This window comes from Liolophura sinensis, chromosome 9 (assembly GCF_032854445.1).
Source record: "Liolophura sinensis isolate JHLJ2023 chromosome 9, CUHK_Ljap_v2, whole genome shotgun sequence".
In the NCBI taxonomy this organism is placed as follows: Eukaryota; Metazoa; Mollusca; class Polyplacophora; order Chitonida; family Chitonidae; genus Liolophura; species Liolophura sinensis.
Genome location: NC_088303.1, coordinates 4,748,551 through 4,776,359, shown reverse-complemented (window position 1 = coordinate 4,776,359; position 27,809 = coordinate 4,748,551). Strand labels below are relative to the sequence as shown.

Genomic DNA, 27,809 nt, shown 5'->3' with positions numbered 1-27,809 from the left:
TTAACTATTCCGGGGTGTCATTTCACCTCTCACATGGCCAGCCAGCCATTTACACACATTATAAAACAGCCCTACTCAACGTTTAACTATTGTCCTGCACCACAATATGTCCAGAGGAATCCATCTCAGACAGCAATACACAAGATTATTATTAGTGTATCATGTTGTATTCTGGTGTATCTTGGTCCAGCAATCAGAGTAAAAGATACAGCAAATAGCAATTACGGCTCCTCAAAATAAAAATTGTATGCATGACGACATACCACATAATATCCCCAAATACCTCTTATGCAGATATAGGTCTGCCAGCAACCTGCGGATGATCGTGATTTCCTCCGGGCTCTTCCTGGGTTCTTCCCGCCATAATGCTGGCCGCCGTCATATTAGTGAAATGTTGTTGAGTACGGCGTAAAACACCAATCAAAAAAAAAAAAAAAAACATGAAGATATACAAGAGTAGAGCTACCACTGAACAAAACCAAAAGACGCACGACATTTAGAGGCAATGGTTGAGAATATAATTGTCAACAAAAACGGAAGCTGTAAAGCTGTTTATAAAAACGGCATTTATAACCATTTTTCTAGGCATGTACACTTTAGTTAACACAGACACGTAGCAATAGTCTTGTGGCGAACACAATTCACAAAGAAGGCAACATATCAATTTGGAACAACGTGAGTCTCCATACATTTCCATGCAGTGGAGAACAATAACAGCTGGACAAAGACGTCTCCATGAAGGCATTTACATAACATGTTCACTGCAAAATCTTTTGAGTTTATATCTGCCCCAGCTTATGCCTCTTGTAAGCATGTTTAGACAACAGTATTAAACGTAGTAAATGCACGGCTTATCCAGTCACAGGGACGTCCACCACCTTGTCATTATCGTCCACGAACACACGTACCCGGTCCATCCGCAGATCCATGGTTATCCCTGAATTCTCAGGTGTCCTGATTACCTAGGGAGAGAGGAACCAGTAATGTCAGGGAATTTCTATCACTCGCAAACTATAAAAAAAAACTCATGCACGGAGAAAGCTTGTCATCGAACTTTATCTCATGAATGACAAAATAGGAATTTGTACATAAAATGTTAATTTTATCAAAATGGGGCAATAATTGGGCAGGTATTGTGCTAAATCACAACGTATGAGATTCAGTGAGATCATTATATGCAAAACTTATGCACCCATCAGACTGAGTTTTTTTTTCGAAATGACAAGTCCGAAATATGACTTTTGTTACACGACTCGACAATGTTACCTTTCTACTTGACCTTAGCTATCTGTTCACATCGCATATTCACCCACTTTCAACCTGACCTCTGACCTTGGCTCAGCTGTTTTCTAGAATACTTACATCCAGATTAGGATGATTCTCCTTCAAATATTTTTCAGCTTCCGCCCACGTCTGTGGATGAGAAAAGAAAATACACTAAATATCCAAGGACAAATTCCCGATATGTTTGTGATAAATTAAAGCCATGCCATGAGGTGCGTGATATCGTTGGTCTTGGACTGAAAGAAGTCTTGTTGCAGGGTCGGGTAACTCTCACTCTATTGGTCAGAAAACCTGGCCCCGGGATCACGAAGCGATCCTAGAATTAAGTGGAAATTTCAAATCACGTTAAAATACGTTACAGGGTCGAAACACTGCATGACAGAGTAAATTCTGGGTAAGTTATTGTGAACCAAATTTCAGGTAAAATAACGGAAAGGAAGGAACCAAATTTAATGACTGAAATTTTTACTGAGATGGCTGCGTGATCCGGGAACCAGCAGATTACAATACTCAACTGGCCATGACCTGCGCAGATTTTACTTAAAATTTATAGGTGTATTTCACAAGAAATGTTTTCACATATGAACATATACGTGCCACATTGTACCCAACACTACCAATACGGTTCATAAAACTCATCATATACATACGTCCAATCATGAGATAATTTACTTTATTTATTTATCTGATCGATGTTTTACGCCGTACCCAAGATTATGTCACACATACGACGGAAGAGACGAGAGGAAACCGGACAAAAACCCACGACCATCCGCAGGTTGGTGACAGACCTTTCCTTGTGCGACTGAAGAGATCTACATGTAGAACCTATATTTACAAGTGGGTGCCGGTGTTTACAATAACATAAAACCTTGATTTACAGCTTTCGTGAGAAGTGTATCATGTTTCTCTGTGACAAGTTGACACAGCGTGAAGTAGTTATAGAGTTCTTATCCGACCCGAGACGAGTCGTGACTGGCACGGTAGATAAGGCCTCTCAAACCCTTAGGCCATATTGTGGTAACTGACCTCGACAAGGTAGTCTGGTGGTAATTCAACTTTTTAAAAAGTGGCTGCATTTTTAAGTGTTAAGACGTTTTAAATCGTAGCAACATCCACAGCTTGAAAACACTGGTGCCTGTGAATGCTGATTTGCTTCATATGTCACGTGGGAGCAGGGCGGCACATAGATATCGGTACGTTAGATAGAAATCGTAGTATACAACAACCAGTTTATTATATGTCTCAAACGTGAAAAAACAAACCTTACTGCAATTACCTGAACTCTTCAGAAAAGAACTAAGTTTTCACGGACAGACCGATATATTTATTGGATTGTTGCTTTATTTGGAAAGTTCGTCAGTAACTTGTCAAAAGTCAGTGGAATACGCCGGGAACACCGATTATCTCCAGCCATGATACCTACCGCTATGCTAAATAAGTGCCAACAACGATGAAATAAATACATTGATTGTTGCTTAACGTCGTAATCAAGACAAGAATTTCACATTTTTATGACGGCGGTCAGATTTATGGGTGAGGAACAACAGAGTGCCCCGAGAAAACCAGCCACCTAGTGCCAGGCACTAGACATACCTCCTCATGTATTGAGAATCAGATGAACAAACACACGAGCTGGATTCGAACACGCGAACTCATTGGTCTTGACAGTCGCAGCGAGTCAGCCTTTAACGTCTGACACACACCATCTCGTGGCATTGTGAAAAAAAAATTCTACACACATGCCTTCTGGTCCGCTGAGAGAATTTTTGGTATGAAACAGTGATTTGGCATTGCCTACAGCTAAAATCTAAAGACACTGTACAAGTTTTTAATGGAATTCATTGTCAAAAGATACCGAAACATGTGACAGTGATAGACAGAGAGCAACCATAAAAATAACAGTTAGTTTTGTTTAGCATTTTCTTGCAGAGAAAATGCTGTACCTAAAAACTTCATGTTAGTTGACGTGACAGTTGCTGCCAGCACACATGCATATGGCAATATTACATATAGAGACATACAACTCATTACTTATAAACAGTATGTAATAATTTGTACAATGAAGAACAATTTGTAAAGAGAACAAAATTAAAAAGTTTTTAGCTGCAACTTTATATGACGGTCGTTCCGTCTGTGAGGTTGGTCGGTCAAAATTTCGCATCATGTCCCATAAGACGGATCTCTTACCTGTTAGCCAACCAAAACTCCACAAGCTGGATTGATCAGTCAGTCAGAAAACCTATCTTTTATATCCTTTTTGTCATAAACACACATATTACTACACACAAATTATACTCATAAAGCTACGAATTGTTCATATATTTCTTCATTTATTTATTTATCTGATTGTAGCTTAACGCCATACTCAAAAATATTCACTTGTGTGATAGCATCGTGGCCAGGGTAAACCAACGACCGGTTGGCAAGTTACTGACGAACTTTCCCGCACTTGACATGCCGATATGCACACCATAATGTCCAACATGTAACGTGCCGATATGCACACCATAATGTCGCACACGTGACGTGTGGATATGCATACCATATTGTCCCACATGTAACCTGCCGATATGCACACCATATTGTCCCATATGCGACGTTTGGGTATCCACACCATAATGTCGCACATTTGACGTGTGGATATGCATACCATATTATCCTACATATGACGTGCCGATATGCACACCATATTGTCCCATATGTGACGTGTGGATATACACACCATCATGTCCCATATGTGACGTGCCCATATGCACACCATATTGTCCCATATGTGACGTGTGGATATACACACCATAATGTCACACATGTGACGTGCCGATATGCACACCATATTGTCCCATATGTGACGTGTGGATATACACACCATCATGTCCCACATGTGACGTGCCCATATGCACACCATATTGTCCCATATGTGACGTGTGGATATACACACCATCATGTCCCACATGTGACGTGCCCATATGGACACCATATTGTCCCATATGTGACGTGTGAATATGCACACCATAATGTCACACATGTGACGTGCCGATATGCACTCCATAATGTCGAACATGTGACGTGTGGATATACACACCATATTGTTCCACATGTGACGTGCCCATATGCACACCATATTGTCACACATGTGACGTGCCCATATGCACACCATATTGTCACACATGTGACAAGCCGACATGCACACCATAATGTCCAACATGTAACGTGCAGATATGCACACCATAATGTTACACATGTAACTTGCCGATATTCACACCATAATGTCACACATGTGACTTGCCGATATGCACACCATAATGTCACAGATGTGACTTGCGGATACGCACACCATATTGTCCAACATGTAACGTGCCGATATGCACACCATAATGTCACACATGTGACTTGCCGATATGCACACCATAATGTCACAGATGTGACTTGCGGATACGCACACCATATTGTCCAACATGTAACGTGCCGATATGCACACCATAATGTCACACATGTGACGTGCCGATATGCACACTATATTGTCCAACATGTGACGTGCCAATATGCAAACCATATTGTCCCACATGTGACGTGCCAATATGCACACTATAATGTCACACAAGTGACGTGTCGATATGTACACTATAATGTCACACAAGTGACGTGTCGATATGTACACCATAATGTCACACATGTGACGTGCCCATATGCACACCATATTGTCCCACATGTGACGTGTCGATATGCACACCACAATGTCACACATGTGACGTGCCGATATGCACACAGTATTGTCCCACATGTGACGTGCTGATATGCACACCATATTGGGGTTTTATGTGCCACATGACAATTGTTCAGTTATATTACGAACAGGAATTTTTAGGTGTGTGTGCATATAATATGTCTTCTTGAGTTCATGCCGACAAAGTGCAGCCGTTACTGAAGTGTCATACCCCAGACACCAGACACGATACCTCACCTAATCACACTATACCACACATATGCATAATGTGAGCTTTCTACATACACAATAGATATATGAGTATATTAGATCATAGCTAACATAATACAAACCAGGCAACAGTCAAGAGGTTAAGCAGACAGTCCATATTTGAGACTAAGAAAATTGATGTTTCGACGTCGGAAGTAGAACTACTTTTTGAATTAGCGCTTTTGTAGAACGTTCATCATTATTCAATGAGAGTGATCTCCCTTGATCTTCAAAGCTTATCAGCACTTTGGGGGGCGATCTAACTCCGGGGTACCCGTTCAATTGTCCTAATTCCATATGAAGCTTTTCTTACCCACCAAAATGTATCCAACTGGATCAAAATTACCGAAGATACAGAATAAATAGCAAATTCAGAACTGCAGGTTTGAAGACATATTACATAATATTCCAAGACACGTCTCATGAAGATACACTCATGAAGAGCACAATTCTTGTTGAACACAAAACAAAAGACGCAAAACTTTTGCAAGCAGTGGCTCAGAATATAATTGTCAAAGGAAACAAAAACAGTAAAAGGTGACATTAAATGACATTTTATCTGGGAATGTACACTTCCGTTAACGCATCAGTGCTTTACATTACGGTGACAAAGTTGCTGAATAGTAAACTCATGGTGAATTTCACACCTCATATGTACGATAAAAGCAACACTTTTCTAACTACTTTCTTACGTTTCCGTGGTTGACCAGAAATCGCAGGACAAAGGTATTTTCATGAAAGCACATACCTACCATTAAGCCAAAAATTTGTTTTCACAGTCAGTTTGAATGTTTTCAATTTATTCCTACATGAACTTAAAATAAGATCTCTTATATGGGTGTTTGGACTGGTGCAAGTACGCGTAGAGATTGTAGAGCGATACACGGCTCATCCAGTCATCGGGACCTTTACAATCTTGTCGTTCTCGTCCACAGCGACATGAACACGGTCCATCCCCGGGTGTGCGGTCATCGCCGAATTCTGAAGTAGTTTTACAACCTGCATAGCAAAATAAGGAAAATGTTACGTTTTCATACACATGTATTATGTTTTCAGGAAATGACTATGCAATCCAGGTATCTGACAATATTATCACACTAAACAAAAACTGAAAACGGTCCAGCTGGATTCGGACACGTATCCTCATGGCCACTGAGTTTTGTATTCACAAATAGTATATAATTGATCGGTCTTTTACACCGCCTTCGCGAATCTTTCCGTTACAACAGCGGTAATTAGGTTTATGATGAAGAACACTTGTCAAAACCTGAGGGAAACTGTTGCATTGTAGCAAAGAATCCAACGACAGGATTATCAACGGTCAGCCAGAGCTCCAGCGAAGGATAGGTGGATTTTTTCCTGGTAACAGTTTGCGCCTTTATTTATTATTTTAAGCTGTATCCAAAATATCCCATTTCCTGACATTCTGACATCATAAAACCGGACAAGACTTTTTTTTTATTTCATGGCGTACGACAGAGTCTGGGACCCATGATATTTTGAACGAATTCTGTAGTACCTATTACTGGACTGTCGTTTAAGAAAGTAAGTTTAATTCACAGCATATATTAGTACCAATCTGCGTACAGCAGTTCTGTCATTATTATTCTGGAATTTGGTTGCATACATCTGATCACAATGTTATGAGAATGCATGTGTTCACATGAGCAGTCGTGCCTAGGCAACAGAACCAAATTTATTCTTCTTACAAGAACACTTACGTTCAACTCAGGGTGATTTTCTTTAAAATATTTTTCTGCTTCAGCAAACATCTGAAAAAGAACAAATGCAAACAAATAAATCTTTATTCTTCTGATCCCAAAAATTTGGGGATCATGATTAATTCGACAAATGAGTGAAACGTACAATAATACCCTTAAACTCTACTACAGATGAATCAAACAGTGCGAGTCCTTGGAGGCGACATCGCAAAAAGTATCATGTACCATTCATCTACAACAGACTGGTTACACGGGTAAATACGTACTTATCTGCCGATGTACACACAGACAATATCTTACTGTCTGCTTACACGTGTACTGTACAAACATACAGTCTGGTAAAATACACATACGCAATATGTACCCTACTGTACACACATACAGTATGGCAATGTACACAATGTGCCATGCAGCCATCGAGTTTCCATTAGTACGCTTCGCCATAACAGCTCACAGACACATTACTCGGCTTTCAGACGTTTTATCACCATTCTATACAATCCGCAGGCAATTCATTTCAACGGGCATTAAGACAATGACTAAAACAACAACTGTTCCAACTGATTTGCTTTGATCACAAAGCTTTCTCTGTCGAACTTTGTGATCCGACGTTTGCTAATGAATACATTCATGAATAAACGACAGCTGACATAGAAGCCTGACAGACAGATGTGCACATTGTTTTCGGGAATCTGTCAGACAAAACGTCTGTATAAAATCACTGCCAGAGGACCAAGCTAATTGCTGTATGATCTCGTCAGGCTCAAGCTATATATACACTAAATGTCTAAATAATGTATCGGTATATAAAGGCCATAAAACAAACTGTAATACGAGGCTTTCGATTGATGACGTTACGTCGCTTTATGGCACAGTGGGGCAAATCAGTGTATTTTAACACGGGTGGGTATATAAAATAATGAACATCATCAACAAAACATGACTTTAATTACTCGACTCACCCTGTAAATTCTCTACAATAAATAATTCATCGGTTATTTGTAAAATTAATTACTGTATATGTTCACCCACGTTAAAATACACTGATCTGCCCCTCTGCGTCGTAAAGCGACGCCACGGCATAAAATAGAGTATGCTGTCGTTGCCAGTTTATGTCGAAGCCAAACATGCTATATTTGTAGTCCTCAAAGGGATAAGCTAATGCCGGATTTGATGCGTTCATCGGTGACAATCTGGTGTGCAATTCATGCTGTAAGCACAAATCATGCGGGGCACAAAAGTTTAAAATGCTGATTATTTACAACACGCAACAAGCCAAAATCTTTTCAACAAAAGCTGGCTTAAAAAATAATAAGAAGGGATTGGTCTAGAATTTCAATTCCCACACCGCTTGCAAATGGCTGATCGACACCAGGCATGCGGTTAACGAAATCTAGCTAGCTTAGCTTTCTCATTTGTCGCTGTCCTGAAGACAGCTCCCATTTGAATCCAGATTGGATTTGGTCTCACCGCCTTGGGACAGTCTCTGCCCCTCCCCTCATCATTAATAAAGTAATCCGTATATGTTAAGTCATACAATAAGTCGTAAAGCAAAGTCCACTTTCATATGCTTATAGTTTCAAATCTTTCAAAAAGAATTGAAAACTTCCGCCACATCAGAAACATTCTCTGTATACGCGATACGCCATCTCCCACAAATTATACTCACGCGGACGTTGCGCAACAATAGGTATGACTCAGTAGATGTGTGGTATTCTAACACGGTATAAATTTTAAATTGCTTCGATTCGAAACTTTAAGCAGCTGAAAGCGGACTCAAAACGACTGTCTTGAACTTTGGACTATGGCTTTTTTGTATGGCTTGAGATAAGGATGAGTTTGGTATAAAGAAACATGGGTAGTGAAATCGCATACACCAAATCTACCTTTCCATTCTTGTTCCTGTCGCTCAACGAATGATTGTCAGGAAAGGCGGGCTACAGTTAACCACGCCTAAAATATCATTTGTGTCTTATTTTGCAGGATATCGCCTCACACACGTTGACACACATGAGTAAGCTCCGGCTAATATTTTACTTGGAAACCATAAAAGAAATAATCTTATACATAATTTGGTAGAAACAAACCTGTGATTTTGGCTTTTCGTCTTCCTTGGTGACGCTGATGCTGCACTGGTGATCCCAATCTTACATATTGCAGGCACTTCTCCACACTCCTGTTGCGTTTTGGGAATCATCAAATGATACCCCACCGGCTAAACTGTATGGAAAGCGACCACTAGCAGTATTGGTGTATCACAGGCTTTCCATCAACAACGTTCCACCTTCATTAAATTCTGCATCCTGAAGAGATGTGTTACACAACGTCCGTCATTGTTGTCCATTAAAACTATTCTATCGTGCTTCCTGACGGATAGATTATCACAAAAAACACGAAATTATACACACCAACCGACCAAAACACCGAGTGACTTACAGAGATGCCTGTCGTAATCAAAGACCGGAATCACTTCCAAAACGTTTCTCGGTTGTATTTTCCGAGAAATGATCTTATCGAATGTCCTAAACCTATCTCTTGTTGACCTGAGAATGTACTCAGAGCTCGCTAACACTAAAATGGTGATCTTGTTAAAGATCGAGTCGGAGGCGTGTGACTGTTGCGACAATGTTGAGTTCTATTTTTGGATAGAACCTTCTCAATATGCAGTCAGAAAATATATAGGTTGATTCAACAATTAATTCACCTTGTTATTTTTTTTAATCATTCTTTATTGGATAATCTTCTTTAATCATCATTTGAAGTGATAAAATTGCCTTCATCAAGCAAGTTTGGCTAAACTGGTAAATATCATTCTAATGTAGCGTAAATAAGTTCTTTAAGGCTCGTGTTAAGCCATAATCATTCATTCTTTAAGGCTCGTTCACGCCAATAAACTTAACCCTCTATATATCTATCCAAAATGGCGGGAAAACGGAATTAGAAATTAAACTTGTTTACGATCGTCTGTAGCAGACACGACAGAGACCCTTTATAGCAGCCGTGTGAAAGTTATTTTTGCTTTGTTCTTTATCTTATCTGTCAACTTTTATCGTCTTTTTCTAACATGCCGGACAAGTTCTTCGGAAGAACAGTAAGAGGGCTGCAGGCCATTCTCATGACTTCATCAGACGAGTTATCAGAGCAGTCTATTATCTGTACGTCGTCCAGGTCAATACTCCAGACACTCTACCTTGAAACAACCACAACCACACATCGGTTAAAGGACGAACCTGACTTTTTTGTATAACGATGCAATGTAAATTCCAAGCAGTTTTATCTATTAAAAGATTCAGGAGAGCCACTTAAGATTGTTACTGTGCTACAGGTATCCATGAACTTGAATTTATAATATTTGTGCATTTTTCACTGAGCATAGTATAATAGATGTATAGAAACCTCACATTTTGTTAAAATCCAGCCTGTTCGGAACTGTCATCAATCAATCAATCACTTAACTGACAGCTATATTAACTGGTCAGTCCATTATGGAAATATATAGACCAATATCTGAATAGTACAGACAATCAGTAGATCAACTAACTCCTTTAAGCACCAAATGTTATTCGATACTTTAACAGTTTGGGAATAAAAACCTAAAATTTTCACAGCGCTTGAGGCTCTTTTATGTTCCACAGTACTAGGAACATTTCTAACACAAATTAGCGTGCTTCCTCAACTCATAGCAACAAAACACAACAAAACAAAGCGAACAAAACAATGCATACTAGAGATTGTTTTGGTGTTTTCCGCGCCGCTCAAAACAGCGGCGATGAAAACGAACTTTCTTCTCAAAACATCCTCGTTTTGGAGTTTCTTGCCCTTCTGGTATTATTGTGCTCGCTTTCCTCCGACGAAGACGAAAATGGCCGTGTACATGTACCACAAGGCGTCCAAGGTCAGTGGTTTACTCCGGCACTCCGGTTTCCTCCACCCGTATAAAACTGACAGCCATCATATAAATAAAAATATTTTGAGCGCCAATCAAAAAAGTAAATACATATTACAAGGCCTACTGAAGTATGATTAAATGTATGCTTGTACAACGCGTGAAATAACTTTCTTCAAACGTCCTAACTTTCCCAGCATAGATTGACGATATATAACTCCTATGGTTCTTTTTTCAATCGAAGCGCACAAATTTTAAATTTACACTTGCACTTCAATGCTCACCTTTTTGCACCAAGGGTTCTGGTAAATGTAAACTCTTTACACAAATCGCTTATTAATTGTTGACACATTTTCCTCACGCAAATTTTGTCAAAGGATCATCATGCTTGGTCTTACGGAGAACATGTATACGCAAACACTGCAGACGAATCGCGCCGATTATATGCATACAGGTTTTGTGCCAGTACACCATTGTCATCTGAAGGGTGTTTTGTAGCACCCAGTATTCCGGTTCTATATCGTACTGTTTGCACCGCGGAAGCTGGATTCGAGCCATGAATACGTGAGCCATATACGGATAGTAACTGTGGTGCATGTTGCGGGTCTGTCTGCGACCCTTTGATTAGCGTTTAATTACTCAAGCATACCGGCCATCCAGCATTTATGCCCGTATCAAAAGCGACAGTGCTGTGACCGTGCATGTAGTACAAGTACGTATTACTTCACACTACCATGAGGTACTAAAGAATCATGAATGAATAGGCCTACAGGGAATAGCACTGGACAACCTATGCTCTTCCCTGGGTCAAGTGTTATATAAATATACTTTTTGAGTCTTGAGTGGTATGCAATTCTATGTATACACGGAAAAGTGGAGGTACTAAAATTATCACCTTGCGAAATAAAAATAAGTTTATAAAATGAATCTCTACACTGTAGGCTGTGAGTTCGTCCAGCTCATGCTGGCTTCCTCACCGGCCATACGTGGGAAGATCTGCCAGCAACCTGCTCTGTCCGATTTCCACCGGGCTCTGTCCGGTTTCCTCCCATCATAATGCTGGTCGACATAGTATAAGTGAAATATTCTTGAATACAGCGTAAAACATCAATACATAAATAAATCTACACTGTAGAGATGTATGCACCAGTAATCCTGTATATGTCCGGTATATATACAATTGATTTATTTATTTATTTGATTGGTGTTTTACGCCGTACTCAAGAATATTTCACTTATACGACGGCGGCCAGCATTATGGTGGGTAGAAATCGGGCACAGCCCGGGGGAAACCCATGACCATCCGCAGCTTGCTGACAAACCTTCCCACGTACGGCCGGAGAGGAAGCCAGCATGAGCTGGACTTGAACTCACAGTGAGAGGCTCCTGGGTCATTACGCTGCGCTAGCGCGCTAACCGACTGAGCCACGGAGGCCCCTATACAATTGAGGAAATGAAAAAATCTGTGTAATATAGAATTAGATCTACAGTACAACTCATTATTAAAATGCTATTTTCAAAGTGTTTACCTTGCCCTTAAGCTCAGGCCAGGACTGTCCTTCGGATAGTTGTTCAGACATGTTCGTCGGTATATAGTAAGCCGGTGCGGAGATGCTGCTCGTTGAGATCGCGGTACACGACTGAACGGCGAGATCAGAGTACTTCCTTACTAACGCGGCCGAACCCTTCAACTGAGCGGAGACAGACCCGGTTTATCTAGCTTCACGTGAAAAGCCACGCTATCAAAGTGCCTCATCAACCTACATTCGGAACATTCCAGTCGTAGCACGCCATCTGGCGGAAAAAGTGAATGGGCCGAAGCGGGGATTTTCCGATTATGTGGCCGCTATTGTGGCTACACCTACTGTAAGCTAATCTCCTGACAGGGATGACGAGATTGACACAAATGAGCAGATTGCAACGCGTGCGAAGTGAAGACGAAAAGAGCTGAGCGCCACTGTATGTTCAGTTAGACGTTGTCCGTGCCAACCTTCTAGGTCAAACCCCCATGGAACATGAAGTTTTTACCGGAGTTGTTTTAAAGTATCCACTTAACCTTACCCAAAATGAGATTTTTCCAGCCTCAAGAAAAGTCTGTTGAACAACAATAATATTTCCACTCTGGTAGGTTCGACATTTGAAAGAAATATTATCCCTGTTTATAATGGAATTTAACCATGCAGCTAGGCCGAAAGTCATTTACGACCAATGCAATTAATATAAAAGAAAGTAGGAGATACATGCGTCCTCCCTATCAATCAGACAGGATGACCCAGCAGCCTATCGCTAATGCGATCGCTGTGAGTTCAAATCCAGCTCATGCTCTCCTCTTCTCCTGTCGTATGTAGGAATTAAGGTTTTCCAGCAACCCTCAGATGGTCGTGCCTCCCACCCTGTCCGGTTTCCTCCCATCATAATACTGGCTCCAGTCGTAGGCCTATAAGTGAGCCTCCGTGGCTCAGTCGATTAGCGCGCTATCGCAGCTTAATGACCCAGGAGTCTCTCACCTATGCGGTCGCCGTGAGTTTAAGTCCAGCTCATGCTGGCTTCCTCTCCGGCCGTATTCCCCTGGGCTCTGCCCGGTTTCATCCCACCATAATGCTGGCCGCCGTCGTATAAATGAAACCAATCAAATAAAATCAAATCCTGTAAATGAAATGTTCTGGGGTACGGTGTAAATCTCCAATCAAATAAATCAACCAGGCAGGTGTCAACTCAATTTAATCAAAATGGCCGATGCTTGTTGGGGGAGTTCAATATTTACAACAACTCCGTCACAGGGCCACTCCAGGTAAGTCGTATATTCATAACGTGACTAATCGTCTAGGCATTTTAATACCTGCACGCCCGCATAAAAGTGATTTACACGTCTGCAGATAAGTGTTTCGAGCTTTCCCGCGGAAATTTCGAGACGTGTAGCCTAGTTGAAGTATACGGTATACAGTCTGCCGATATTATACACGCACAAGTACACGTGTTGCCTGGAGCATTAGACATGACCGTGGGAAGAGAACGGTGTGTCTCTCACTCTAGTCACGCAATAGCATCTTGATCCCATCTTGCATCAGTTGCATTGTGATCATGAGTCAAGTTACGGTACAGACTTGTGCATCTGCATCAGGTATTGCTCGAATAATGTATATAGACTTCTCCTTGCTTTGGGCATCTCGTAAAATGCGCCTGGAGTCACTTTCCTGACAACATACAATGGAATTACATGTCACCACGATAGCTGCGTTTCATGGAGTCACCACGATAGCTGCGTTTCACAGTCACAAGGATAAATATACGTTTCAGGGAGTATTGCGACATCTTTGTACCTTACACGGTGCCATGCATCATATTATTATGGTTGGTAGAGTATAGCAGCTTATATTGTTTAAGAAATAAAACACAATTTGCCATGCTCAAATCACCTAGATAATGCACAGTAGACGGGAGCTGTCCACTGTTTGAGAACGAGGAGCCTCAGGCTTCCCGAGTTTTATTTCTATTCTAACATACCATTATGAAGTAATGGGGCCATTAGGGGGAAATATAATATCGACAACAACCGCTCTCACCTTTTTGTTAATATGTAACGGTCTAGGGTGTGTTGTCATGATTTTGGGCAAGCCCATGCCAATGGAATGGGTAGGAAATAAATCACCCAATCGGAGCGAAGCATATCACAGTGATTGACCAATAAAGGCACATTTCCCGCCAGCACCTCCCCATGTCAGTTCGAGCACTGAATTCGAACATAACAGTTTTGAAACGGCAGGGGAATGGTGATTTTAAAGAATCGAAGTCAAGCTAATAAAAAACTGTCAAAAGTGAACGATTTATTTCGTGGAGACACCTTGATTTCGTGGATTTAATTGAAGCTGAAATGGAAGGTGCTTCCTGACATGGTAGCGTTGCCGAGAATTTGATGACCATGTGGAGCTGATTCCTGCAGACGTTCGGGGAGGATGTTGTAAAAACGCATCGTTGCCTATGTCGCGCTTATCCAGATATAGTACCTAGAATGCTTGTTGTTTGATGACACCTCTTTATATCTCATACACGGGATATTGGCCACATGATGTCAGTAATGGTAACTATTTCACCTTTAAACTTAACTGCCTGATGAATTATATGTAAATTCATTTTGCCTTTGCCCTCGGAAAATGTGAGCTGCCAAATCTTGAAGAAAACAGATGTTCTGACAGCACAACCCAACCCCTCTATTTTAATAGCGAATGAAACCGTCCCGGCGTCCAAGACGAGGACGCCATCTGCGATATATTATCAGTTTGACCACACTTAGCTCACCATTAAAACACCAATCAAATAAATAAATAAATAAACCCTGCATTGTTACAAATTTTACAGTGATTTGTGCGTCTGCATCATATATTATGCTTGCCAATAAGTGGTAGTCTATATTGACAAGTCCAGCCTCTGCATAGCTGTGATAGCATGTAGCAATTGCAGACTTTACCCCGCCTTGTGCATCCGCATCATTAGTTGTCTTGCACATACACACTGTGATCAGCGTGTAGAAGTTCCAGGTATCTTCATCGTTAGTTGACTTGCACATACGCACTGTGACCAGCGTGTAGAAGTTAGTCTTTACGTCTCGCATCTTCATCGTTAGTTGTCTTCCACATACACACTGTGACCAGCGTGTAGAAGTTCCAGGCCTATCGTTTCGCATCTTTATCGTTAGTTGTCTTGTACATACGCACTGTGACCAGCGTGTAGAAGTTCCAGGCTTTACGTCTCGCGTCTTCATCGTTAGTTGTCTTCCATATACGCCCTGTGGCCAGCGTGTAGAAGTTCCAGGCTTTACGCTTCACATCTTCATCGTTAGTTGTTTTGCACATACGCAATGTGGCCAGCGTGTAGAAGTTCCAGGCTTTACGTCTCGCATCTTCATCGTTAGTTGTTTTGCACATACGCACTGTGATCAGCGTGTAGAAGTTCCAGGCTTTACGCCTCGCATCTTCATCGTTATTTGTCTTGAACATACGCACTGTGGCCAGCGTGTAGAAGTTACAGGCTTTACGTCTCGCATCTTCATCGTTACGATCAACGTGTTGTAGTGACATACTTTTCAGCGCTGCATACCAATATCCGGAGATCGGCACAGTAGGTAAAGGGTTTATAGTCGGTTTTGCTACTACATGTTTGCAGTAGAAATAGGCTTCACCCCATCTTGTGCCTACAAGCCTACTGTGATCAACATGCAGTTACAAACATTATAGACGCTCTGGCAGACAGATGCAAGCAGTAGTCACATGTTTGACAGCCTTCTGCATGCACATGCGTGTAAAGTAGTTACAGGCTTTGTAGCGTCTTATGAAGTGATTACCGTTTAGTAGTTATAGAATATACAGCATCTTTCGCTAATTAACTTGCTGCTATCAACATGCAGTAGTTACAGGCTTTAAGGCTTGCACGTACATTATTATGACAGGGTTTACACCGGTGGTTAGAGAGCTAGCGCGCCATAGTGATTCAGTAGATTATCATTGCAGGAAGTAGCTTGACAGCGCCAACAAGCTGGGGTAATCATCATGCAGTAGCCTTATAGCGCCGACAAGCTGGGGCCATCATCATGCAGTAGCTTTACAGCGCTTACAAGCTGGGGTCATCATCATGCAGTAGCTTTACAGCGCTTACAAGCTGGGGTCATCATCATGCGGGGTAAAGTCTGCAATTGCTACATGCTATCACAGCTATGCTATTTACAGCGCTTACAAGCTGGGGTCATCATTATGCAGTAGCTTTACAGCGTCAACAAGCTGGGGCCATCATCATGCAGTAGCTTTACAGCGCTTACAAGCTGGGGCCATCATCATGCAGTAGCATTACAGCGTCAGAAAGCTCGGATCGTCATCATGCAATAGTTTACATCGCCAACAAGCTGGGGTCATCAACAAGCATTAGTCTTACAGCACCATCAAGCTGGGGTCTTTATCATGCACTAACCTTACAGGGCCAACGAAGGGAGGTCGTCATCATACAGTAGCCTTACAGCCTCAACAAGTTGGGGCCATCATCATGCAGTAGCCTTACAGTGTCGACAAGCTGGTGTCATCATCATGCAGGAGCCTTACAGCCTCAACAAGCTGGGATCATCATCATGCAGCAGCCTTACAGCGTCAAAAAGTTGTCGTATTCCATATGCAGTAGCTTTACAGCCTCAACAAGCTGAAGCCATCGTCATGCAGTAGCCTTACTGCATCAGCCAGCTGGGGTCATCATCATGCAGTAGCTTTACAGCGTCCAACTTCATCAATTAACACACTATGGTTTGCATGTAGTAGCTGCAGGGTTTACGGCAATTGCACCTTCACACTGTTGCCAGCATGCAGCAGTTGCAGGCTATACGGTATCTTGCACATAAACATTCTTGTCAGCATGCAGGAGTTGCAGGCTTTACGGTGTCTTGCACCTACACACTGTACTCAGCATGGAGGAGTTACAAGCTTTACATTATCTTGCACCTTTACACTGTTGCCAGCATGCAGCAGTTGCAGGCTTTACGGTATCTTGCACATAAACATTCTTGTCAGCATGCAGGAGTTGCAGGCTTTACGGTGTCTTGCACCTACACACTGTACTCAGCATGGAGGAGTTACAAGCTTTACATTATCTTGCACCTTTACACTGTTGCCAGCATGCAGCAGTTGCAGGCTTTACGGTATCTTGCACCTATACACCGTGGTCAGTGTGCGGTAGTTGAAGGCTATACGGTATTATGAACCTACACACTGTTGTCAGCATGCAGTAATTTGCAGGCTTCACGGTATCTTGCACCTACACACTATAGTCCGTATGTAGGAGTTTTACGGTATCTTGTACATTCACACCGTTTAAGCATGCAGCAGTTACAGGTTTTACGGTATCTTACACCTACACAGTATAGTCAGTATGTAGGAGTTGCAAGCTTTACGGTATCTTGCACCTACACACCGTGGTCAGTGTGCAGTAGTTGAAGGCTATACGGTATTATGCACATACTCACTGTTGTCAGCATGCAGGAATTGCAGGCTTTACGGTATCTTGCACCTTCACACTATAGTCCGTATGTAGGAGTTGCAAGCTTTACGGTATCTTGCACCTATATGCGACGGTTAGTTGTGAACGCATTTATTGACTTATTCACAATCAGTCAAGCTTACATTACACAGCGCACGTGCTCTGTATTCGTACTTATGTATAGTAGATGGTTTCCCTATATAGTCCACCGCACTTGTACCAAAAAGTATCATACTTTATTATTTTAATGAGATTTCACCGAATAATATTTGGAACAAAATGACAGAATTGCACAAATGGCCGGTGTGTGTGGAGGTAGCCGTCATGAAAACTTTATCTCATCAAACACGTTGCTATCAGATTGTGCGGCCTTTACCCATTCAACACATGAAGTGACCTATGATAGGACAGAACTACTGCATGAGGCATCATTTTGAGATCGTTTACATCGATTCAGTTACGTGCAGCCGAAGGGCCATTTTACAATGTGTTGTGGGGCAAGTCGCTATCATTTACGGACAACCACTGTCAGCTGATTTACAACCGGTGTAATATTCAACAACGGTATCACAAATTATGTCAGACAGTAGCATACGGTCAGCCTAAAAACCACATTCATCTCCTTTGTCCTTCATTTTAGCGTTTATTCAGCAGTTTCTAAATAACAAATATCAGTCAGTGCAAAAATCATTAGGGATGCCGAAGGTTTATGGTAATTAGAAAAACGGCATCTCGACGGACAACGACTAAAATTAATTAAATCTTTGCATCATTTTTTTTCCTCAGAATTTATTACAATTGAAGAATTTAAATTTTCCTCCTTTGTCTTTCTCGCATACATGGGATGTTTTTTTTTCATTTTCCCTTTATAAAATACAGTAAAATTATAGAAACGCCGTGTTCAAGCCGATGTGCTTTCTCTGACGTCCGCGACAACTAGGTCAGAACTGCTTTCATCTTTGAAGCCACCGCTACAAAATTAAAGCATAAAATCCAGCAATAGTCAAATGCCAAGATCAGCCTCAGTGGCGCTTAGATTTATTTCAATTTGTTTTAGCGTAGAGCATGTATCTAGTTGTACAACAATCCTACTGTAATTTTGTAAACATTTAGCAACGGTTAAATCACCAACTTAACCGCTTCGGAGGCTACGACCTGAACCGGGAATACCCGGCCGTACATCTGGAGCTTGGCTATTTAAACAATGTCGCTGGAGTTCCCTGTGAATGATGTAGTAGGCCTAGACCTAATGTATCAACAGTTCAAGCAGTGGAAGAAATTTTCCGGTATGTCCAATTTCCGAGAAAACTATATTTATCAGTTGGGCCTTTATCGCCGAAGTTCACAACAACTTAGACTATTATATGGAAAATACCTTCGACGTTAGAGAGCTACAGTAAACATGGCGTAACATTGCTCTTCATAATGGAGACGTGTTGAAGTTGTGTGAAGACGAAGGTTCACTAAACTTTTACTTGGTTGAAAACAATTTAAAAAAAATTGTTGCCCGTTTGATACTTTGAGCCGTAGTCTTTCAGTGGACATAAACATTAGTCAGGTGCTGTCTTTCACTTTAACAACAGTTAAGCTGTTGACAATTTTAATCGAGAATTCCGCCATATTTCAAACTCGAACCTAAGGCATCGTACGTGCTGGTTTGAAAGATAAACTACTGACAACGAAATCCAGTCACTAGAGTACTTTGACTCTGAGGGTCAAAAGAAAAACAAACAAACAAAAAAAGAGAAAACAAACAAAACAAAATAAAATCCTGTCACTAGAGTTCTTTGACTCTGAGGGCCAAAAGAAAAACAAACAAACAAAAAAAAAAGAGAAAACAAAACAAAACAAAACAAAAAAAAAACAAACAAACAAAAAACAAGACATTCACAGAACACCGGTAGCTCGCCTGATTGAGCGGTTCGTAAAACTGTACAATGTTTAAGGTCAGGTGAGATACGTTCAAATTCTGACCTCTAAACCAAAATAAAGTAGAATAACATCGTTACACACAAGTCAGACGTTATTCACAGTTATTCACAGATATCATCCATGTGAAATATAGACCTTTGAGTACAACATCACTATAATGAAACGTGTCTAAGAGCTTGCCCATTTAGATGTATGCACGAACAGCATTATTACGTTGGATAAGGGTAACTATGTAAATAAAAATAATAATCAGACTGTCGTTATTATTGAGCATGTAGATGTTTACATGACATAAAAAATATACACAAACTTCTGGGAAATTGGTGCTTTAAAATACTTTAGAAAGGAATTCCATGGACAAAATCCGTGAAGGGCCTACATGAATATACAATATTGCACTGAACCAGAGTAATTATGAAACCCATTATAATTAAACGTGTAATTAAAGCATGCACAAGTTTAGACGATAGGGAAGACGTATGTTATGTACCCTGAAAATAGGATCAATACTTCAGGAAGAGTTGCACGGACAAAATCTGAAAACATGGAAAGCACCATTAGGGAAAGTCCTGAATGGGTTAGTTATGAAAACAATTGTCTGATTGCCATCACACTTAAGCGTGCACACGTTCAGATGATGGGCAAAATATATGGTTGGTTCATTGAAATCAGCGCAGTAGTTTGAGAGCAGATGCATGGACAAAATGGTGTCTACTTGACAGACAGGATGGTTCCAGTGTACCACCTCCCCAAACCGCACCCCCAACCCAAACTTTTTTTGAGGAGGAATTTAAATATTTTTAAAAACTCAATTGCTTCAAATCCATGTATGAGAGCTCAATATACAGGAGCTAAAATACGTTTAACTTTCTATCCAAGTATCTACATTTACACACCATACAAGTCAGGTTATACGTTCAAATTCTGACCTCTAAACTAAAATACAGCAGAGTAACGTCGTCATACATATGTCAGATATTATTCATGTGGAATATAGAACTGTGAGTACAAGATCACAATTGTGAATCGTGTCTTGAGCTGGCCATACAGATGTACACATGATAAGCATTATCACTTCATGTACCTGAATGGGGGTAACTATGAAAAGAAAAATTATAGTCATCATTATTAAGCATGTAGACGCTTAGATGATAATAAAGATATACACAAATTTCAGGAAAATTGGGGGTATACATTAGCAGGAGTGGCAAAATCTGTGTACATGAAAATCCTCGGTACCTTAACGATAATTTAAAATTAATCACGCACAGGTTCAGATGACAGAAAGATGTATGCTATGTTTCATGGCAATGGATTCAGTACTTTAGGAAGAGTTGCAGAGACAAAATCTGAATACATGGAAAAGCACAATTTCGCGAAAAGTCCTAAATGAAGGTAATTATGAAAATAATTACTCAATTGCCAATAAACTTAAGCAAGCAAAAGTTCAGATGATAGGCAAGATGTGTGATAAGTTTCAACAAAATGAAGGCAGCATAGTTTGGGAGGAGATGCATGGATGAAATCGGAAGGGTGGGGGGGGGGGGGGGATTTCCCCCCTCCCTAATTTCATTGAGGGAGAAATATATGCTTCCATAGGTGCCTTTTATACAAAAAAGCTTATCCACTCATTCGAGTACATACATTTACATAGCATGCAAGGGAGCTAGGGAAAAGCTTAACTTTCAATCCATGTATGAGAACCCAATATATAGGAGCTAAGAAAAAGAGCTTAACCTTTCATCCGGATATATACATGTACATTTACACACCATACCTTTGATTAGGGAGCTATAAAAAGGTTAACCTTCAATCAGTGTATGGGAACCCATTATACAGGAGCTAAAAAAAGTTTAACCTTCCATCCCGATATGTACTTTTACACATCACAGGAAGCTAAAAAAGCTAAACTTCCAGTCCATGTTCGAGAGCCCATTAGACAGAAGCTGAAAAAAGGCTTAACCGGACACCGACGCCGACACTTTTTCCAGCTCTCACAATACCTCTCCTTACTTCGTACAGGCGAGTTAAAAAGTAAAAACCCATTAAATTTCCAACGAAAAGTCGCGTTTTAGCAGCCAGAACGTACTCCTAAAACATGGCGATTCAAAAGATTAAACGGTTGGATTACTGTTAAAAGATGGCTTACCGATGAAGACTATTACACTCATTCCCGGGTGGCTTAGGGAATCAGCATGTACCAAATGTAAGGACAGGTTCAAGTTTTAAAGAACTGTGGTATTTTTCGCGTAGAACAAATAGGCAGCCACCTAGTTGTTTACATAGTAAGAGCCCTGTACGAATGGCCTAACAGTTCTATGGGTTTTGGAAACCTTGCGGTAAATTACTGACGAAGTTCCCCAGGTTACGTACTGTTGCACATCATACTGGTGGAGCACAAGTGTTCACAAATGTTCTTCAACGAACATTAGACTGTGTAAACGGAGCTTTATCTGGACGTAGACTACAAGGGTACATATCGCCGAGTGGAGTTGTTAGGTTTATCTGTTTGACGGCTGAATAATGCCGTATTCAAAAATTGCTCATTTATACGACGGCTTTATGGTTGAAACCCTCAATCTTCCACGTATACATGGCAAAACTCCTGACCTTCCGAAACCCATCTAGTGAGAGCTGGGTTCGAGCCTGCAAACCCATTGATGAGGGGTCGATCATCTGTGGCAATGACAACTCTATAAGCGACCCAGTGGAGAGGTGGGGCATTGAGGGAGGGGGGGGGGGTACCGTATTTGTACAAGATCGGAACTCTCTCTAATAACGTGCGCTGGATTTACATTCGACTTCAGAGACATTCACACCCCAGGGGTAAGAAATGTCTATAATCCGGTCACATTTTAGCAGAGTAATATATGTGACGTAACAATTACTGCCAAGCGTAACAATTTTTTTGCTTCTGTCCCTATTATATTTAGAACACGTTATTGACGTTGCCCTTATTTATTGTTCTATTTATGGTTTATTAATAATGACCATGGAGACACACAGGAAGTGTAGGGAGTCGCCCATGCGCTGTACGCATATCCACACTTTGTCCGGAAGTGGAAATCACATCATGAGGTGCCGCAAATGCCTATCCTTTCGTGTAAAGATTCTGAACTCCGATTCCACAAATCGATTACCCATTACAAATGATCACACAAAACTGTAGTCGGGATCTCACGTCACTTCCACAATTTTTATTTATTTATTTGATTGGTGTTTTACGCCGCACTCATGAATATTTCACTTTTACGACGGCGACCAGCATTATGGTGGGAGGAAACCGGGGGAAACCCACGGCCATCCGTAGGTTGCTGACACACCTCCACAATTTTTAAGCTTATAGGGAGTTTGTAAAGTCGACACCGGCTGTCGGAAGACGATACCACACACATGGATATAGGTTAGCTTATTTTAGATATGACTGCCCAGGCAGCTATATCCCATTACGCTTCTCAGAGGGGAAGTCAGCTAATCACACTGACAACTCTCTAGGACTGTCAGACTGTCAGAAGTAATGTAACCGGTCTAACCAGTGTAAGGCAAAATAACAAGACAACAAATCACTAAAACTTCGCACGTACATTTATTTTATATACACAGTCTATGGTTCGGGAGTCCGCTGTCTTTTACACGAGTCGTTAGGAGTAATACTCTCGACTTTTATGAATGGAAACTACTCTTTGTTACAAGCTAAGTATTTGGTATATGTAGCGCCAGCGTTGTAGTACAGTCAGCATTTCCTACAGGATAGAAGTACCAACACTTCCTACAGGATAGTAGTGCCAGCATTTCCCAGAGGGTAGTACTACCAGCATTTGCTACAGAATAGAAGTACCAACACTTCCTACAGGATAGTAGCGCCAGCATTTCCTACAGGGTAGTTGTGCCAGCATTTCCTACAGGGTAGTAGTGCCAGCATTTCCTACAGGATAGAAGTACCAACACTTCCTACAGGGTAGTAGTGCCAGCATTTCCTACAGGGTAGAAGTACCACCACTTCCTACAGGATAGTAGCGCCAGCATTTTCTACAGGGTAGTAGTGCCAGCATTTCCTACAGGGTAGTAGTGCAAGCATTTCCTACAGGGTAGTAGTGCCAGCATTTCCTACAGGGTAGTAGTGCCAGCATTTCCTACAGGATAGTAGCACCAGCATTTCCTACAGGGTAGTAGTGCCAGCATTTCCTACAGGATAGTAGCGCCAGCATTTCCTACAGGGTAGTAGCGCCAGCATTTCCTACAGGGTAGTAGTGCCAGCATTTCCTACAGGGTAGTAGTGCCAGCATTTCCTACAGGGTAGTAGCGCCAGCATTTCTTACAGGGTAGTAGTGCCAGCATCTCCTACAGGATAGCAGAGCCAGGATTTCCTAAAGGGTAGTACAACCAACAGTAGCAAACTAGCATTTCGTAAAGAAAAAAAAAACAGGATTTCCCACATAGCAGTCCGGATTTCCTACAGTGTAACAACGCCAGCACTTCCAATAGAGTGACAAAACTAGCATTTCCTACGGAGCAGCAGTTTAGCATTTCATACACTTGTAACAAAGCTAGCACTTCATACATTTGTAACCAAGCCAGCATTTCCGTCAGAGTAGCAATGGCAACATTTCCTACAGATCACATAGTGACAAAACCAGTATTTCTCACAAAGTAACAAAATCCCCATTTCCCCCCGGAGTATCAAAGTCAGCCCCAGCCCCCAGCCCCACTAACACTTCCGGAGTAGCAAAGCCAGCATCCCCCTCGGAGTACGAACACCAGCATTATCCCCACAGAGTAGCGAAACCATCATTCCTCACATAGTAAGAAAACCAGTATTTCTCAGTGGGTAACAAAATCAGTATGTCCCCTGAGATCCCAATGCCGTTTTAAGTTAGTTATAAAATTGCTGGACGCGGCAAGGCTTTCTCCGTGCAATAGAACTACTAACCGTGCATGCAGGTTTGCCTTTTAGCAAGATTATGCATAACAAAGGTGCATATGTCAATTTCAGCTTCACATCTATACAGTCGCATTCTTTATTCAAATTTATTCACCCTACACATGAGATGGACAATAAATAGTAATAATTTTTTCGGAAATATACATTTTGTACACGAATATAGACATACGCAATACGTTCAGCTTTCTTACATCTTCTCCATTCACTCAAGATGCTGTGACGTAAACCAATCAGCATGGAACATTAACCATGACACGGGCTGGACTTCATCAGCTGTATGGAAATCCACAAGCAAACAACCAATCCCATGCACAAAACTCCACCTCCAATCAGGTGACTTTAACAAGTAAAACATGATAAACAGAAGTTTTCGTCAAAGTATGTTTCCAAATGTAAAAAGTCAACGGAAACATGGATATTTTTTTATATAATCTGGCAATATATGAATACAATGAAGAATATATTCATTAATACCATTCTAAAAGCGAAGAGAAAGCGAAATTTTTGATTCGTCCGAATTTTCTAGAAGAATATTGACTGATCAGAGATTGCCTACGGGGATAATACTGCCTGGACTCACAAGGAGCTGTACAAGGCAGACATGCACACAGTGTAAGGCTCAGATCAATCTTCCAGAAAAAAATAACTTACGAGAAACGCTTGATGTCTTTATGCTGTCAGAGAATAAATATCGTGACTGCGAAAAGCTCGTGTGAACTGAACCCAATCATTACGCGTCCAAACATATTTTACAGCATTAAAGGGAATTTAAGTAAACCAATACGCATTTCAAACACCCACATGCCTCCAGCTGGACAACCATGCACACTGTAGACATCCGAATACCTCCAACAGGACAATTAAATGTATTGTAGACATCCTGACACCTCCGGCAGGCCAGCCAACCGCATTGTAGACATCCTAAAACCTCCAGCAGGTCAACCAAACGCATTGTAGACATTCTAACACCTAAGCAGGACAACCAAACGCACTGCAGACATACTAACACCTCCAGCAGGACAACCAAACGCATTGTAAGCATCCTGACACCTCTAAGGGGACAAGCATACACATTAAAATACAAGCACACGATTGTCAATTTAATCACGGTTTGTTGATCGTGGATGAATAGCTGTACCCAATAAAACATTCTAAAAACTTTGCCACATACATCTGCAGGTTGATTGCCGCGTGCAATTAAATTCCTGTTTCCCAACACAATCATGTAACTAAAGGCCGCCTAGGCAAAAACAAAGCACCGGGTGAGAGATCTATAGATCACGTGACCAGAATACCAGCAGTCTCTCATGCATATAAATTATTGCTCATTCAATATTCGTCTCCGTGTCAAAAAACATGACACTGTCAGTAACTTCCTCGATTTCAGGCACTTTTAAAATTGTCTATAAACAGGGTAGGCATTAAGAGGACAAATTTATAAAGTTCAAATAGAAATTTAACTAAAAGATGTGACTACAATTAAGAGCAATGAGGACATGTACTATATATATTTTTAAGATTTTTTTCTAAAATTACCGCTACACTGCATATACAAATAAGTCAGGTGCACATAGTGCACATTATAACATACCATGTGGTATTTTTAGAGATACATATCTTTAACATATTTACAAAATTCACAATTATATCACCTCAGAAAATAGACGCCAGGAAACAAAAGAAAACAAGAAAAGCCGACCGATAACATTAAGTAAAGATTTAGAATCAAACAAAGCCACTAGTTTTCATGTATTTGTAAATTCTGATAAAGGCAAGTGTAGCTTTGGACATTATATGCCGTATTTTATGTAATGTTCAACGGCGCTGGCTACTCTGGATAAACTTCCTCTGTGCAAATCATCATTCACTCGGTCCATATGTACCTCATGCAGTAAGGGAGGTTTCAGAGACGCACCATCACGCCACGTACACAGTTTTACGGTCATCACAAAGTCAGCAAGGCGTTTCATGACCACTGTAGCGGTGAGCTAACGCTTCGTCCATCGGAGTGCTGGACACAATAGGTACCACCTCCATTTTGAAGGATTCGACGTACTGTTGTGCAGGGTAATGTCGACGTCACAACGACACAGAATATCGACTCCCCTATTATTATGATTAACGACATCATCTTCAATGTACAAAGTGCAAATGTTCAATTTGTCTGCTCAATGCACTGCACGTCATTTCTCCGGCAACGTCAATTGACCTCGGCCATTTCCGAGAAGCCGTCCAACAAGTGACGACATCTTCCAACAGGTTTAACCAGCTCGCAGATTGGGGAAATTAAAGTCACCACAACTTAAACACACATCCGCTGTTATCTTCCCGGATAAACATGCCGCTTGCTTTTTTAATTCTTATTGTGCTTTTTTAATTCGATGTCTTTCAAGATCTGACAACCACCTTATTTTCCACACACATGCACAAGACAAGTCAGTACAATTTTTTTCACAGCCGGCACATGGTGAGTGCCTTACAATTAGGGAGACAACTTGGCAAGCTACGGACTGTGGGAGACTATGTTTTCTTCATCATCTATACGTCTGTAAATGATGCGTTAGGAACTGAGGACATTGCCGCCGTTTGGTTCCGTTGGAGAGCCTTCAGCCCTCAGAAAGGAGCGCTTCACGTCCAAAACTTGTAACCAAATGGTCGTGTAACACGTGATGTAGATCACGAGCAATGTCACAAATGAAAATAATATCGTTTTGTTTTTGAGAATCCGATGAGTGGAATATCCAGCCCCATTACTACGAACCTGGAAGAAGACCGCGGCCAGTATGACCAAGGTTAGGAAGAGCAGCACCCAGCCATTGCCCTGGGGGATGACCTGAGGGAAGAACAAAACGACCAAATCTGATATTTTGCATCATTCATTAACAGGGCACAATCAAAATACCAAATACCAATCAGTTTCCTAAGCCTTTTTGATAAATCAGTGCGTAGAGCATATGACATGGTTAAAGTGTGACACATGTTCACAAAAGATTTGGAATACATCTGCTTATGTATACTCAAATAACCTTAAAAGGTCTGTTTCAGTCTAAGTTTCTC

At 41.1% G+C, this 27,809-nt stretch overlaps 1 protein-coding gene and 1 long non-coding RNA gene across 4 annotated transcripts in view; both read right to left on the bottom strand.

The window, feature by feature from the left end:
• Window positions 1-504: 504 nt before the first annotated feature.
• Window positions 505-12,601, bottom strand: LOC135475938 (uncharacterized). The gene is made up of 3 exons (XR_010445078.1): window positions 12,397-12,601; window positions 1,363-1,413; window positions 505-962 (listed from the first exon to the last, which is right to left on the bottom strand). It is a non-coding gene; the product is annotated as an uncharacterized LOC135475938 (long non-coding RNA).
• Window positions 12,602-23,386: 10,785 nt separating this feature from the next.
• LOC135474986 (uncharacterized) overlaps window positions 23,387-27,809 on the bottom strand; it is a 78,314-nt gene continuing 73,891 nt past the window's right edge. For all 3 annotated transcript variants that reach the window (XM_064754704.1, XM_064754705.1, XM_064754703.1), the window contains exon 15: window positions 23,387-27,585. In XM_064754704.1, coding sequence (XP_064610774.1) covers window positions 27,313-27,585 — 273 coding nt within the window. In that variant the 3' untranslated portion in view covers window positions 23,387-27,312. The remainder of the gene's footprint in view (window positions 27,586-27,809) is intronic.